The sequence below is a fragment of the Heptranchias perlo genome, chromosome 41 (genome assembly GCF_035084215.1).
Source record: "Heptranchias perlo isolate sHepPer1 chromosome 41, sHepPer1.hap1, whole genome shotgun sequence".
NCBI lineage: Eukaryota > Metazoa > Chordata > Chondrichthyes > Hexanchiformes > Hexanchidae > Heptranchias > Heptranchias perlo.
The window spans coordinates 6,088,745-6,105,911 of NC_090365.1; the positions used below are offsets into that span (position 1 = coordinate 6,088,745).

General features: G+C 42.4%; 1 protein-coding gene across 1 annotated transcript in view; it reads left to right on the forward strand.

The window, feature by feature from the left end:
• The first annotated feature begins 9,999 nt into the window (after positions 1-9,999).
• The window catches only part of LOC137305866 (zinc finger protein 541-like), a 32,866-nt gene continuing 25,698 nt past the window's right edge, over positions 10,000-17,167 (forward strand). The window contains exons 1-2 of the mRNA XM_067974801.1: positions 10,000-10,411; positions 14,927-15,051. Of these exons, the coding sequence (XP_067830902.1) occupies positions 10,105-10,411; positions 14,927-15,051 (432 nt within the window). The 5' untranslated portion in view covers positions 10,000-10,104. The remainder of the gene's footprint in view (positions 10,412-14,926; positions 15,052-17,167) is intronic.

Here is a 17,167-nt window from a genome sequence, read left to right on the forward strand (position 1 = left end):
TCTTCTACCATTATTCTCCTTCCGGTCATTTCCTGCCTGAATAGGTATATAGCAAAACTTGCCTCCCCCCCCCACACACCTCTCCTTTGGACCGTGCCAATGCTGCTAGTCCACCGATGAGAGGTGTTGAGAATGGTCTGGACAACTCACCCATCAAAGCTTCCCCCCTCCCTGTGGTGGAGGTGTCTGGTGTCGACACTGGCAGAGATCACAAACGCAATTAAAGTTGCAACCCTGCGCCCCAGCAAACAGCCATTAAAGCCATTATGTTTAAAGCTGCATTTACTTGTTTTGCTGAAGGTATCTGAGTTGAGAACAAGTGCAATTAATTTTCTCCCCTCCTGTCCGCAAGGTGCTGATACTGGCTGGAGTACAGCTCCATGGGTACTGACTCTACTGGAGTACAGTTCCATGGGTACTGACTCTGGCTAGAGTACAGTTCCATGGGCACTGACTCTACTGGAGTACAGTTCCATGGGCACTGACTCTACTGGAGTACAGTTCCATGGGCACTGACTCTACTGGAGTACAGTTCCATGGGCACTGACTCTACTGGAGTACAGTTCCATGGGCACTGACTCCGGCTAGAGTACAATTCCATGGGCACTGACTCCGGCTGGAGTACAGTTCCATGGGCACTGACTCTACTGGAGTACAGTTCCATGGGCACTGACTCTACTGGAGTACAGTTCCATGGGTACTGACTCTACTGGAGTACAGTTCCATGGGCACTGACTCTACTGGAGTACAGTTCCATGGGTACTGACTCTGGCTGGAGTACAGTTCCATGGGCACTGACTCCGGCTGGAGTACAGTTCCATGGGCACTGACTCCGGCTGGAGTACAGTTCCATGGGCACTGACTCCGGCTGGAGTACAGTTCCATGGGCACTGACTCTGGCTGGAGTACAGCTCCATGGGCACTGACTCTGGCTGGAGTACAGCTCCATGGGCACTGACTCTGGCTGGAGTACAGCTCCATGGGCACTGACTCTGGCTGGAGTACAGTTCCATGGGCACTGACTCTGGCTGGAGTACAGTTCCATGGGCACTGACTCTGGCTGGAGTACAGCTCCATGGGCACTGACTCTGGCTGGAGTACAGCTCCATGGATGCTGACTCTGGTGCTGTCTGTTGCTATACCTAAGTGGCCACTGTCCATGTACAAACATAGGAACATAGGATTTGCTAGACAAAAAAAGATCAAGGTTATCTATTTTGCCTTCTACCATCCTGGGAGTCGCTGATAATGGAGTTGTTGACTAATCATAGTAATCAATCTCTATTAATTAGTCTAAACAGACCCAGACATGAGGTGAGGAAAACCCCAGTGATGGAGAGCTTTGGGAACCATAGGTCCAAAGTCACCTGTTCCTCCCAAGCACGTTACACTTACCACAAGTCATGTCTCAAATTACTCATATACTGTGTCCTAAAATATTATTTTCTGAAAGAAATCCATCTAATTTTGCATTTGAAAGAATCCAGAGACTGCAGGTTAGTCCAGGAAGGGTGACTCTTGGCAGGCTAAATGACTGCAATGTGTGGTCTGAGAGTACATTTGCCCACAGGAAATTTCCCACTTTGGAAACACTCTTGGCCCCATTCCTTCCTACCTTGTATTTTGCAGTTAATTTTTTGAATAGATACCCACAATAAGAAAAACATGGAAATCACATCAGTACAAGCTGCACTCACAATTAATCTCTGGATGTCAAGACTTGCAATAATTGCACAGAATGGTCCAGAGAGTGCACCCAATGACAATAATTTATCATGCAATAAGTCTTTTGTTTACCCCATCTCCCACTGCACACAAAAGCCTCTTAGCTTCAACAATATTGAGTTTTCAATTCTGTCCCACCTCCAATAATTGGATAACATAAGATGTAATTGGTCAGTTGCCTAGTCGAAGGGCACAGATGATCTTATGATCCAAAATATGATGCTCAATTCCTGTCTTCACCATTGACTGGATTCCAGCCCATTGGCACTGTACTATTTTTTTACTAAATGAAGGTTAGTAAATTTTTTGATTTTGTATTAAAATGATCATCTTGCCCAGTAGCTCCAATGTCATATTGCATGCCATAAAACCTCACAGGATATGGAGTGTGTAACATATGATCTCATTGGATTCAGGTTTAGTAACACATCACCTCATAGGATACAGGAAATTGTGACAAAGTGTCTGATTATTTTGGATGGTGAATTGTGATATTAATGTCTGGAATTACACTTACTTCATTCAGAACGGGTCCATGGTTCACAGTGCCTTCAAGCGCATGGTTCCCAGTCCCTCCCCAAAACTTCTAGTGCCTCCCAACACATGAACATAAGAACATAAGAACTAGGAGCAGGAGTAGGCCATGTGGCCCCTCGAGCCTGTTGCGCCATTCAGTCAGATCATGGCTGATCTTCAACCTCAACTCCACTTTCCTGCCCGATCCCTATATCCCTTGATTCCCCTAGAATCCAAAAATCAATCTATCTCAGCCTTGAATATACTCAATGACTCAGTATCCACAGCCCATTGGGATGGAGAATTCCAAAGATTCACAACCCTCTGAGTGAAGAAATTCCTCCTCATCTCAGTCTTAAATGGCCGACCCCTTATCCCGTGGCTATGTCCTCTCGTTCTAGACTCTCCAGCCAGGGGAAACAACTTCTCAGGGGCACCGCTTGGTGGCTCCCAGTCTCTTCAGTCCAATCACATGCTTACCACCATATGATTCCCATTCCCTCACAGGACTTCAAGGCCCTCCTTTTCTTCCACCTTGTTCTCACTATTCCCAATCCCTCCCAACACATGATTCCCATTCCCTCCCAACACATGGTTTCCATTCCCTCCCAACACATGATTCCCATTCCCTCCCAACACATGGTTTCCATTCCCTCCCAACACATGATTCCCATTCCCTCCCAACACATGGTTTCCATTCCCTCCCAACACATGATTCCCATTCCCTCCCAACACATGGTTTCCATTCCCTCCCAACACATGATTCCCATTCCCTCCCAACACATGGTTTCCATTCCCTCCCAACACATGATTCCCATTCCCTCCCAACACATGGTTTCCATTCCCTCCCAACACATGATTCCCATTCCCTCCCAACACATGATTCCCATTCCCTCCCAACACATGATTCCCATTCCCTCCCAACACATGATTCCCATTCCCTCCCAACACATGATTCCCATTCCCTCCCAACACATGATTCCCATTCCCTCCCAACACATGATTCCCATTCCCTCCATCACCTGGCTCTGGACCCAACGTCACGTGGCCCAGCCCCGGCGTCACGTGGCCCGGTCTTTCTCCGGGGAGCGCGCGTTCTAACCCGCAGCCTGGGCCAGTCCATTACCTGCATTGGGGGGAGTAGAATATATATGTTCTTTATAACTTCGCTGTCCATTGCAGCATTTATTTTGAATATATATATGAACCTAGTAAAACATTAAAATCTACATCAATGCATTGAAATAAGTAGCCCTATAACATTCTGCGCAAATATATGTTATAAAGGTCTGTTCGTTCCCCCCCTAAAAAAAATATAATTAAACAGCTCTTTAGCTCGTGACCTTTTCTCAAACGAGGAGGAATATTTTTGAATGAGCTCGCCATTTATTTTTTCACGGATTCGTTCAAAATTCGACCCAGGTGCGATTCTCAACCGATCGAAGCGTTGCCTTCAGAGGCTGAAAGTGTGGGTGGGTGGGAAAGAAAGAAAGAAGGTCTCTTTGGGCGGGTGGGTCGAGGCGGGGCCGGGTGGCGGAGGGAGCCGGCCGCGGCTCTGGGCGCCAAGGTGTGGTTCGGTTAGAAGCGGCGTCGACGGAAAAGAGCGGGTGAGAAATGAACACCTGAGGGAGCGGCACGATTCCAACAAACGAACCAGTAATTACCTCATGAACGTGCACATTTCAGCAAGTGTGAAGAATACTATTTGTGTTTTTTTTTAATATAGAACTTGACCATTTTTTTTTTTAATTTTTGGAACGAAAATTATATTTTTCTCACACTTTTTTTTTTAAACCGACAACAGTGATTGCTTCCAGTCCCGGTTTGTGAAATTCTTCTCTCTTCCTCTCCCATAATTTTTCTTTTGATTTGTTTATTTACCAGGTGAGGGGGCGCCGTTGTTCAGGTGCATCTAGGAGGGAGGGGAGGAAGATGGAGATGGGGAGGGAGGAGGATGGAGAAGAGAGGGAAGTGGGGGATGAGGGAGATAGGAACAGGAGTAGGCCATTCAGCCCCTCGAGCCCGCTCCGCCATTTGATAAGATCATGGCTGATCTGTGATCTAGCTCCATGTACCTGCCTTTGGCCCATATCCCTTAATACCTTTGGTTGCCAAAAAGCTATCTATCTCAGATTTAAATTTAGCAATTGAGCTAGTATCAATTGCCATTCGCGGAAGAGAGTTCCAAACTTCTACCATCCTTTCTGTGTAGAAATGTTTTCTAATCTCACTCCTGAAAAGTCTGGCTCTAATTTTTAGACTGTGCCCCCTACTCCTAGAATCCCCAACCAGCGGAAATAGTTTCTCTCTATCCACCCTATCTGTTCCCCGTAATATCTTAAACTTCAATCAGATCACCCCTTAACCTTCTAAACTCTAGAGAATACAACCCCAATTTGTGTAATCTCTCCTCGTAACTTAACCCTTGAAGTCCGGGTGTCATTCTAGTAAACCTACGCTGCACTTCCTCCAAGGCCAATATGTCCTTCCGAAGGTGCGGTGCCCAGAACTGCTCACCGTACTCCAGGTACAGTAAGAGGAAAGGGGAGAGCAAACTGAGGGAGAAGGCTCAGTGTAATTTAAAGTGAAAAATGTTTGACTTTCACTTGTCAGCAATTTAAAAAACAATCTTAAAAAGAACTATAAATTCACTAATTGTCTAAGTAAAATGGCCTTTGTTTTTCTGATACAATCTTTGTTTAATATTTTCATTGTTAAAAAATTAAAAGAAAACATTTTTACTTTCTTGAAAGAATCTTTCATTGAAAGTATTTAAAGTTAGGTAGTTTGTTCATTTTCTTGCAAGTTTAGTAGATGGAATGTTAATTGATTCAGACAATGGCAAAAAATGCAGTGACTTGTCAAAAATACATACTTAATTTTTTAATTTATCCCTTCTATTTATTTATTAGCTATTTCATTTCTCACTAGGCACTTCTGTCATTTAAATTAGAACCTACTTTGTTTTGTCCAATTTAAGTATTTAGATATTTTTATTAATTCCCAGGATGTAGGTGTCACTAGCAAGGCTGGCATTTATTGCCCATCCCTAGTTGCCCTGAGAAGGTGGTGGGCTTCTTGGACTACTTGCTAGGCCACTTCAGAGGGTGGCTAAGAGTCGACCACATTGGTGTGGGACTGGAGTCACATATAGGCCCAGACCGGTAAGGACGGCAGGTTTCCTTCCCTAAAGGACATCGGTGAACCTGTTAGGTTTTTATGACGATCCAACAGCTTCGTGGTCACTTTTACTGATACCAGCTTTTTATTTCCAGATTTTTTAAACTGAATTCAAATTCTCAAACTGCCATAATTTGATTTGGACTCGCATTCTCTGGATTGTTAATGCAGGCCTCTGATTATCAGTGATCTGACAAAAAAACAAGCCGGTAGCAATTATTTTGGTTTCTTGCCTGCTTTGCTTTTCTTTTGGTCTTTTCTCTTTTATATTTCCCTCTTTCGCTCTCCCCTCATTTCCCCCATCCTTCTCTCCCTCCACTTCCCCTCCTCTCTCTTCCTTTCCAGTTTTCTTTCCTTGTCTCCTAAAAGAACTGATTCTTGATGAGGGACAGTTCTATGGGTGGCAGCCTGGGATACCTTGTCCAAGTTGCCACTATTAATGAATGTGTGAGCCTCAACACCTCAATACTGTCCTCATCTGATACCCATACAGCTGCACTTTGTCGCCTGAATCACTGGAAATCTTAAGTGGAAGCCAGGAATTTCCTTCCAAGGAAGAATGAAAAACTCAAGGAAGCCTTGTTCTTGTGCAGTGGTGGCTTACATGCAGCTTGTGTACCACTGTGGGCTTTTCTGTTGCTCAAGTCTTTGACTTTTTACATGTACATTGATAGTGCGTCTCTGATTGCGGGAACCTGGTATAAGCAGAACTGGCATTTTCAGTGGAGGTGGATCAGCAGAAAACGTGATGAGCAGGTGGTACCACCAGGAGAGCAATGGCATTGAGAGAGGAGCAGCAGCAAAGTAGTGAATGAAACCTAGTCACTTAAGCATCAAGGTCAAGATGATTTTATTTTCAGAAGTATGGCTTGGTTTGTGGGGTTTCAGGCTTAATAATGCTGAAAAAATAAGCTTTGAGATGTCATATACTTTTAATTGGATTATTTTTTAGGGAGTGGTGGAGAGAAGTGCATCCAGCTGTAGAATAATCTATTTTTAAAATTAATAAATGATAGAGGTGTGGGAAGAAGACAAATGGGGTGAAATCACTCAATGTATGTTATTTAAGTGTTTTAACTGTTGGAGCTGAGCTCCAGTCTCCTTTTAATGAAGTCTGAAGTCCAGGGTGTGCCAGTGAGTGTTGGTGCTGACATGAATTTTGAAACATTCTACCGTGTGAGAAGACTTCTGCTGTTCATCTGATTTTGATGTTCATTTCCATGTTTGTGCATGGAACTGTTATTTTCCTACTTGAAATAAAAGTACAGATATCATATGAAGCTCATATTTCAAAGTTGTTTAGTTCATGCAAAACCAAGTAGAAACAAGAAAATAGTGAGAAACAAAGTATGTCAAACATCACATTGATTCTTGAGCTTGAATGTACCTTGGGCAATGCAAGCATTTTTATTGTAGTTAGAGCGTGAGTATCACTGAATGTACTAGTTTTACTACTGGTAGTGGTGGTGTTCCATTGTTTATTAGAAATTACTGAATTTTGTTTCTCATTGATAGTTGATGGGATTGTTGCAATTTTTGGAAACTAATAATTACAACCATTAATTTTAAAAAGAAAATTTTGTTGTTGCAGCTCTACTCAAAAAAAAAGTGCCATCATTTACACTGAAAGTATCTATAGTGTATATATACCTAGTACTATATTTTATTTCAAAGCACCTTAGTCGTGATGGTGTGTCATGGACTGCAGATGCATGGTTCTCATGGTCTCTACAGCACTTCTGAACAAAAATGACCCGACCTCTTGTCGACAGGAACAAAGATCCACTTTTGGCATCTCTGTTCCAGGGACCAGAGCTATATGAGCCTGAACACTTACAGCTCTTTGTCAAATAAAATGTTCTGTTTCTAGCTCTTGAGCTTTGAAAGATTGGTTATACATTCATGGCAGCTGGTTCAAAGCAACATTTCTAGAGGCTAAGAACAGTTTAGCCACATATCTTCTCAGCAGCAAGTGCTGCATGGTTCAAGGACATCACAGGAGGAAATTGGAGAGGAGGGCAAAGTTATATATAATAAACACCGGGGGGAAAATTGCACATTATGAAGATTACGGAAGATCTTTGTTATTTAAAGAAGCTATATCACAAATGATTAAAATCCCTAAAATTACTTATTTCTTGTTCAGACTCTGTCTGAAAAATAAGTGTAAGAATTTTTAGGAACAAGAAAAGTGCATTAGTTTAACCATCTCCTTTTGACAGATCAACCCTACCTACCTGCCTCCTCACCATATCCCTCCACTCCCCTTTTCAGAGGGAAGTGGGGGAGAGTGAGATTGGAGGCCTCTTTCCGCCCCCCCACCCCCCCCCCCCCCCAAGCTCATGGCTAATTACAACCTTTCATTATTATTTCTCTCCTTACACACACACACTCATTCATTCACTGACACACAATGCACTGCAGCAGCATAACAATATCTTGCTGCATTAGCTCTATTTTTAAGGGATGTCTTCCAGCAACCGTTCTAACAAATGTTCTTCTGATCCTATAGGTGGCCTTGAGGAGAAAAGCTGAGGCCAATGTTCACCCTGTCCCTAGAACTTCACAGCACTATGGATTTAGATTGGCCAATCCAGAGGCAGCTGCAGCAGAGCCCCCAGTGTCAGAATTCTTAAGCCTGGTTTCAGACTTGGAATATCCTGAGGACATGACAAGGCTTTGTCTAAATGAAAAACCTTTTTCTTAAGACAGCACATATGGCAAAACAGGCATCACAGCCAAGCCCAATCCTGTACTCACCTGATATTCACACTTAGATTTTCAACTGGATACCAATATGTAGCAAGAACCCTGGGCAACTGTCCCCTCCATAACCCAGGGATGCTGATGCCAATTCTAGAACCCCTACTGTCACCCTGCTGAGAGCAACTAATTCAGTACAGATTGGGGATCAAACTGGTATCTTCCTGGTTTGTACAGCCCGAACCATTAGAAAACTTAGCCTACACTGTTCAATGGAGTGTAAAATCAGACGGGGTGTAAAACAGCCAACTGACCTGAATGTGACCTGTTCCCCCTGGGCACGTTGGGTTAAAATTGGGGCTGTAGTCTTGACATATTTAGCTAGAGCTCATGACTTCATGAGAAAGATAAATTGACTAGACCTGATCATTTTGTGGAATGATTACCAAAGTAGTTGTTTTTGTATCTTCACACTCTTCCCTTGGAGAATAGTGTGAAATAGTGGAAGGATTTGCAGTCTGACAGGCCGTGACATGAACTGTCCATGGCATAACCATCTTTATACCAGCTGATTGGGTGTTTAGAAAATTTCTGACTTTGTTGACAAAATCACATCTTATTGATTAATACCAAGACCAGTAGGTTAGCGGGTGGATTTTTCCTCTTCTATGTTGCATTGCCTAAGAAACCTCCAGACAGACTTTCCTGTAAATAACGGAATCTTTCAGAGTATTTATCCAGAGTTATCATGCAGTGTTTTTAAGAGATCCCCAATGGCTGAGTTAGTAAATTCATTTCCCAGTGTGGAACTGAGCTATTTAGACCAGGTATACCCCAGATTTGGTTCTCGACCTGTGATCAGTTAGCTGATCTCAGTGGGGACAGTGGTAGGTACACTGGGGTACTCTGGGGAGGACCAGATCAGGTGCAGTTGCGATCTCCCTACTGTCGAATAATTTGTTGTTACTGTGCAAGCTCGGCTAACTGAGCAAGATACTGAGGGTGAGAATGGCTAATGTCCATTAGTCCGCATGAACCAGTGCCTTCAGGAGAAAATGGGAGGAGAGGGGCTGAGTAAAACTATTTGTACCTTTTTAAAAAAAAAATCCAGTGGCTGTTCGCCAGTAATGTTGTACAAGACTGTGTGTTCTGTAATGTGAATGGAAAAAACACTACTGTGGATTGAAAGCAAGAGCACCCTCTAGTGTAATTCCATCATGATCTATTAGTGTACAAGTACAGCTCTTACAAAGTGTAAAGTTAAGGGGATAGTGCAACAGAACATCACATTCCCAAACAAGCAAGTTAGGGAAGATGAGGTGTTTTGTTTAAAGGTTGTTTATTTCCTCCAGTGAAAAAGGATATTTGGTTACAATAATTTGAAGTCCCAGACCATTGCAATTGTAGATTCTTTCTATAAAAGTGGACGATAGAAGGATTTTAGCAATATATAACTGATGGATATGGGCTGTGTCCGCACAGTGGTAGGGTGTGAGTTTGTAGTTACAATTCTTCACCAAGTCAGTTCCCAACTTCACCTGTCCTACCTATAAAGGGGTGGTGCAGAGCAGATGCAAAGCAATTCACTGCTTGAGGAGGTGGGGGAGAAAGGAAATCAGGGTGAGTCACCCCCTGATCCGACTACTGGCAGGCATTTTAAAACATACTGCTTGCTTTTTTCAGCTGGAGAAAGATGTGTGACCTGGAGAAACTTGAGTAGAAAAAGTTAAATACATTACAAGAAAAGAGGGATGTAGGGGAAAAGTGAGAAAATTAATTATGTACAATTGAACCTTATTGACATAACAAATTTCTGGAAATTAAATCTATCTCTAAACCCTCTTTATATTTGTATTTTATTAAAGCTGCAGCAATACACAGAGAGCAAAGAAGAGGATGCTTTTGGTCAGGTTCATGCTGTGAAAGCTAGTTGCCTGCTGTTTAATTCTGCAGAGAGACTTTGCTGCCAAATCAGGAGCTATGGATTGCTACAGTTTCACCGATGAAAGCTCTCTCCAAACCGACATGCATCTGCCTTTGCTATCAGACAGTGAGTTGCCCATTGCAAGTAATATCCAGAGACAAGAATTCATCCCAGACCCTGATGATATTATTTATGCAGGAATGACAAGTATAGAACTTGATTCTAACCTGGAGGCTGCAGAAATTCCTGGCGATCCATTTGCTGACAATTTAGATCTATCCCTGTATACTGTAGATAAGGGATGTGACTCCCCAAAGATTCCCAGTGACTCCACGGATACAGATTCTCCACCCATGTTGCTAGGTACTTGAATGTGCATGTGTTTTTTTTTAAGTGCAGCAGTACTATTGTAACTATTTTGCTGCTGGGATAAATTTCTTCTCTGTTTTCATTCTGGTTTAAAGTAAATCCCCAACCAAAATTAATGCAAAACTTTAAAAATTCTGATGAGTAATAGATCTCTTATTAAAATTAGTGGGTTGAGTTCTCTGATTGCCTGTTCGGTAAAGGAGCTGCCTAATGGACTGTTAGGCTATGTAGCCCAGAACGTCCACATTCAATATCCTGCTTGTGATAAGTTAACCGGAGCAGCAGTGGGCATTACAATTGGCCTCAGCATTCCCAGGCTGGCAAATGGAAAATCCTCCAGAGTTTCCAATCTTATTTTAATAAATCCTGCTGGAAAGTAAGAATGTATGGATGCTGAATGTAAAACGGATCAGAACTTGTATGTGATTCCCTCCTCTGTTGAATAGCCTGTCATTCATTGTCCAGCATCACACATAAAGAATAATACCAGAGGGCTGTTAGCCCTCTGAACCTTACCATAAGTCAGTTCTTTCAGAAGAGCAGACATGAACACTGGGGGAAAAATGATACACCAGGAATTTCCACAAGGGTTTTCCGATCTCCCTCCACAGTTTTGGCAGAAACCCCTGAGAAATAGCAAACAGCCATTGGTGCTGTTTCTCCAGGGTTTCTGTTGAAATTATGGTGGGAGAACAGAAAACCCTTGTGGAAAGTCTACCCATAATGTTTAAAAGTTAACATTATAAATGTATGCAGTTTTACTGTTAAATTTATATTCCAGGATTTTCAGTTTAATGTAACATCATGGGTAGAATAACATCCAGGTATGTTTAATTAATGACATACTTCAGTTGAAAATTTCACATGAAAAGAGAAGCAGCATAAAGGACCTGGATTCATATCTAACCCAGGGTGATGATATGAAAGTTTCCTCTGTTTTCTGGCTAATTGGGACCTACATGAAACAAAATCCTAATTTGGCATGAGAGGCCACGTGATGGCTGGTGGGAAATTGAAAAATGTCAACTAGTGCGGTAATGGGTGCTAATCTGAGATTAGGAGCTGAGGCATGTTGTTGGGGCAGTGTAGAGGACGCTTTACGGAACATCAACATCCTGGGGGTCACCATTGACCAGAAACTTAACTGGACTAGCCACATAAATACTGTGGCTACAAGAGCAGGTCAGAGGCTAGGTATTCTGCAGCGAGTGACTCATCTCCTGACTCCCCAAAGCCTTTCCACCATCTACAAGGCATATGTCAGGAGTGTGATGGAATACTCTGTACTTGCCTGGCTGAGTGTTGTTGGAGCTGTACTCAGGAAGCTCGACACCATCGAGGACAAAGCAACCCACTGGATTGGCACCCCATCCACCACCCTAAACATTCATTCCCTTCACCACTGGTGCACCGTGGCTGTAGTGTGTACCATCTACAGGATGCACTGCAGCAACTCACCAAGACTTCTTCGACAGCACCTCCCAAACCTGTGACTTTTACCACCTACAAGGACAAGGGCAGCAGGCACACAGGAACACCACCACCTGCACATTCCCCTCCAAGTCACACACCAGCCCGACTTGGAAATATATCGCCGTTCTTTCATCGTCGCTGGGTCAAAATCCTGGAACTCCCTACCTAATAGCACTGTGGGAGAACCTTCACCACACGGACTGCAGTGGTTCAAGAAGGCGGCTCACCACCAACTTCTCAAGGGCAATTTGGGATGGGCAATAAATGCTGGCCTTGCCAGCGATGCCCACATCCCATGAACGAATTTTAAAAAAAAATTAACCTGAGAGTTCCTGACCTGGGAGTGTTTGATGCTGACATTGGGTGCCGGAAATGGAAAATATTCCAATCCCCAACCTAACACCTTTTCACTTTTATGAGCACAAAATTCACAATAAAAGAAAAAGAACTTCTGAACATTTTGAGTTTTAACGAGGGACTGATTAGCTGTCACAAATGTTAAAAATACCCTGTCAGATCAACAGTTTAATTTAAACTTATTTAATATTAGAGACAACTAACCAGAAACTTTTTTCCTCACACTATCAATAGTGCAGTGGGGTGAACAAAGAAATCTCAGCATAGGTATTTGGATCAATTTAGTTTAAAGTAACCCGTGTAACGTCAAACCAGAACCAAGATTGGAGGCAATGAAATTAAAACAAAATCAATAATGGAGGTGAAGACTTGGCTCCACTTTTCTTTTCAGGTGTGAATTCTTGCCAAAAATAGTTTGCCCTTTCACAAGACATCACAAACTGGCCCAGAGCACAGTAAACAGAATTAGTATTACCCACTACTCAGAATGAACAATTCTCTGGGTACAGCTGTAAATGGTTTCTCACCCTACTTTTTGTGTATTATTTTCCTTTTTTGGCCTTTCTAAGACAAGCACTATTCTAAGGTGAAGGTGTTTTATTCTTTCCCAGTGACTAGGGGACGATGCATGAAAGCAACTTGAATGACTTACCCCTTCTTCCCTTTGGGGAAGCATCTTGCTTGCACTTAGTGGCTCTCCAAAATAGTACGGCTTAAATCAAAAACTAGCACCCGCAATATGCAAATGGTTTGTTAGCACAGGTAAGTCAACCTTGCTGCCTGGAGAGTTCCTGCAAGTCTGGCATTTTTTCATTTGTTCTATTTTCAGAATGCTGGTGCTGAAAAGGTTGCCCTTCCTACTTGTGCATTTTATTATACAAACAGCGAACACAGATTTTGTGACATAGTTTGTAGTACTGCTGCTAGATGCTGTGTGGAAATCTTGTGTAACATAATGTTCCCTGCACTTAACGAATACAACTAAATCTGTGCATATGGATGATGCTTAAATATAATTTGCGATGTTAATGCTTTCACAGTACATACCTTTATTGTTTGCCTTCATTCCTCTTTCTTGCAAAGGTCGGGGTTCAGTTGCGCAAGTGGTAGTTGCCTTGTGGTACCTCATCCCGTGTGGCCATTCTTGATGTGTGAGCCTAAATAATGATTGTCATCGGGTTCTTTATGGTGGGTATTACAGCTGAACCTGACCCTGTCCCCACCGTATGTCTACACATGCACTTATCAGCATGGATTTACCGGAAAACGATCGCATGTGGGAATGCTGGCTAATTTTTCCCTTCCTAGCCAAGAATAGTGCTAGGTTGTGTCTCCTTACTGCTAGGCCATTCAGTGGTACTACCAGTGGGTAGCAAATGGGAAGCATTCCGAAAGCAATGGGGACTGCAACTTTGGATTAGACTGGTAGCTGGTCGGAGCTGCCCAACTCAGGGAAAGCCTACAGTACTATCGGTGAGAAAATCAACGCTTTTAAAAAACATTAAAAACTATTTTAGTGGCAATTTTTTTTTAAAAATGGGTGAGTACTTTGAAGAAAAGGTGCTCCCTTCTAGACTTTCCTTCCCTTTTTAAATACAGTACAATTCCAGGGTGGCTTGGGGTTATACCTATCAGGAAAGATTGAACAGGCTGGGGCTCTTTTCTCTGGAAAAGAGAAGACTGAGCGGTGACCTGATAGAGGCCTTTAAGATTATGAAAGGGTTTGATAGGGTAGACATAGAGAAGATGTTTCCAGTTGTGGGGGAGACCAGAACTAGGGGCCATAAATATAAGGGAGTCACTAATAAATCCAATAGGGAGTTCAGGAGAAAATTCCGTAGTTGACTCCATAGATGCATTTAAGGGGAAGCTAGATAAACACATGAGGGAGAAAGGAATAGAAGGATATGCTGATAGGGTGAGATAAAGTAGGGAGGGAGGAGGCTCGTGTGGAGCACAAACACCGACATGGACCTGTTGACTGGCCTGTTTCTGTGCTGTAAATTCTATGTGTCACAGCATACTGGAATTTCAACCTTTGAAGAACCATCTGTTCTCAACAGACTGGCTTGAAAATGAGATCATTATCCAAAAAAAGGGGGCCCATTTTCCTCTGTCTAATGCCTTGTATCTGCCAGTCCCATTAGGCAGAGGAAATAAGACCGGAGGCTTGTAACACGACGCACATACCCTGGTTGGGAAACTCCTCCTTGCAACAGGTGGGAGCATTTAAATTATAATGAAGTGATAACACCTCCCATGCCATTTCCCGGCGCTTCTGCCAGGCAGGTGCCTACACTGAAAACTACCCACAGAAACTACGCATTCAAGGTTACGAGGCTGCCACTTTGGATTGAAGGATCTGTTCGAGGCAGCTAGTGATCTCCCAAGATCGCAAGCAAGTTTAACTTTTGGTTTCTTCTGTGCAGTGGGCTGCACTACAGGACTGGAAGTCATTTAGACTCTGTTTCCATCAAAGTGAGAAGCACACTGAGGGGAGGAATAGGTTCAGCCCCCATGTGTCTTGTTTGACAATTGAGCTTGTGCTCCTGACCACTCTTGAGAAAAGGCTTTTTTGATACAGGAACTGGCTTAATAATACATATTTCATCAGTAAATTGTTGAAACGATATTGAAAAAAATGCTGAAATATTGCTATTTCCTATCAACTTTTTATAGGTATTAGTCCTCTCCCTCAAAAAAATACTCCTGAGAAAGGTGCAAGTAAAAGTGAAGGGAAATACGGAAGTGTGCAGAAAAGAAGACGTCTCTCCACAAGGCATTCTCCACAGCAAGCATTCCAGGTTAGCATTGAGCAGGCTTGTTATTCCAGTAAGCCTGATTTAAGAGTCCTAACAAAAACTGCATCAAGTGTTTTATAACTCACAGAATACTTGACTTACCTATTTTGGGGAAAAAAAGCATCCAACCTAGGAGCACGTACAAGAGTTTTGGTAAAAACTCAGTTTGATAGTTTGGTTTTAGGATTTGTTTTGTGATAATAGAATCTAATTGGGAGATCAATAATAATACTTTAAATATTAAAGCAAAACAGTCAATATCATTTTACATTTATATTGAATTCAATTTGAAGCAAAAATAGCCAATTAATTTTTTTACAAAAACCTTTGTGAATTGTAATTTATAAAGGCAGAAAAGCATGGAAAACATTGGGTGACATCAGCAAGACACTAACAGCAACTGTGGGAATAAATGTGAAATGCTCTCATAGTCCAGAATCTAAATCAATATGATAATGAAGGCTTTACATTTAGAATCATAAGAAATAAACCTATTTGGCACATTACATAGAATGTACAGCACAGATTCAGGCCATTTGGCCCAACAGGTCTTTGCCTATGCAGGTGCTGGCTCTTCAGCTGGAGCTATCTGCTGTAATTCTATTTCCCTGCCTTTAGCCCATAGAATTTTACAGTACAGAAATAGGCCATTTGGCCCAACGTGTCTATGCCACTGTTTATGCTTCACACGAGCCTCCTCCCACCTTCTTCTCACCCTATCAACATAACCTTCCATTCCTTTATCCAGCTTCCCCTTAAAGGCTTCTATACTATTTGCCTCAACTACTCCATGCAGTTCCACATTCTCACCACTCTGAGTAAAGAAGTTTCTCCTGAATTTCGTGTTGGATTTATTAGTGAATATCTTATATTTATGGCCCCTAGTTTTGGACTCACAAGTGGAAACATCTACTCAACATCTACCCTATCAAACCCCTCTAAAGACCTCTATCAGGCCACCTCCATCTTTTTTCTAGAGAAAAAAGCCACAGCCTGTTGAGTCTTTCCTGATAGTTATAACCTCTTTTTTTGCACTTTCTCCGGTGCTTCTATATCTATTTTGTAATGTGGAGACCAGAACTGTGCATAGACAGTGTGGTCTAAACAATAATATACGCACATATTTACGTCTGTACCTCTTGAGGTAGAGTCTGAGAAAATGATTGTTTTAAAAGATATTTTTAAAGAAACTTGTATAATATTTGATTTCCCTTCTTTGCCATTTCTCTGGGACCAGCTCCAATCCTGTACCAGTAGCACTGCCTAAGCAACCATTAGGGATGTTACCTCCGGGTAACTCATCTTCCGATTTTACCCCTCTCTCAGAGGAGAAGTTCATGGCTTCCCTTTAGAACACAGTTAACATTGGGAACTCGACACACGGGGAATCCGGGACGCAAACCCCATCGTACCTCAGTGCTACAGCACACTGGAGCTCCCATGTGCAGTGCTGTCTGCTATACATTGTTTTATTTTAAACTAGTCTACCTCCAGTGGTGTTGCATATGAGGAGTCGGGGCCAAATGTAGTCCTTAGAGATAGAGGGTGATTGATAATTGAACCAGGGCATGCATGTAATTCTGCACCCATTTTGAAGTCACAAATTCTGTATTATTTCCATTATAAATTCCTATGTCTACATTTATAATAGAAATTGCCTCTGTAAACAGTGAAATTGCAACCTGCAGTCAGTGGTGGTGCTTCAGCGTCTCCACTGGCGGAAGTGTGTAATTCCAGTGTGAAAAGTTTACATAGGCTGTTCCCATTATAAATGTGGACATGGGAATTTATAATGGAAAAAGTTGCTAGGAAGTGCGTTTAGATGTAAATTTTAAATGAAGATAGGTTAGAAGAACATAAGTACATCAGTACTGACATGAATTTTGGCTGTAATATTGTTTCCTTTGTACTGCCACCTAAAGTTCAGGTTTATACTTGCATTCTGGTTGCAGAGGTTTTTAATTTTTTTTTTATCCTCAATTTGCCACCCTCCCTCCTGAAGGCAGTGACTCATTCTAGGATATGAACTTCACCCATGTGGCCATTCTTCATGTGTCAGCCCGGACAACAGGTATCAACAGGCTACTGACCTGAAGGGGAAGTGCAGCCAAGTTTAATC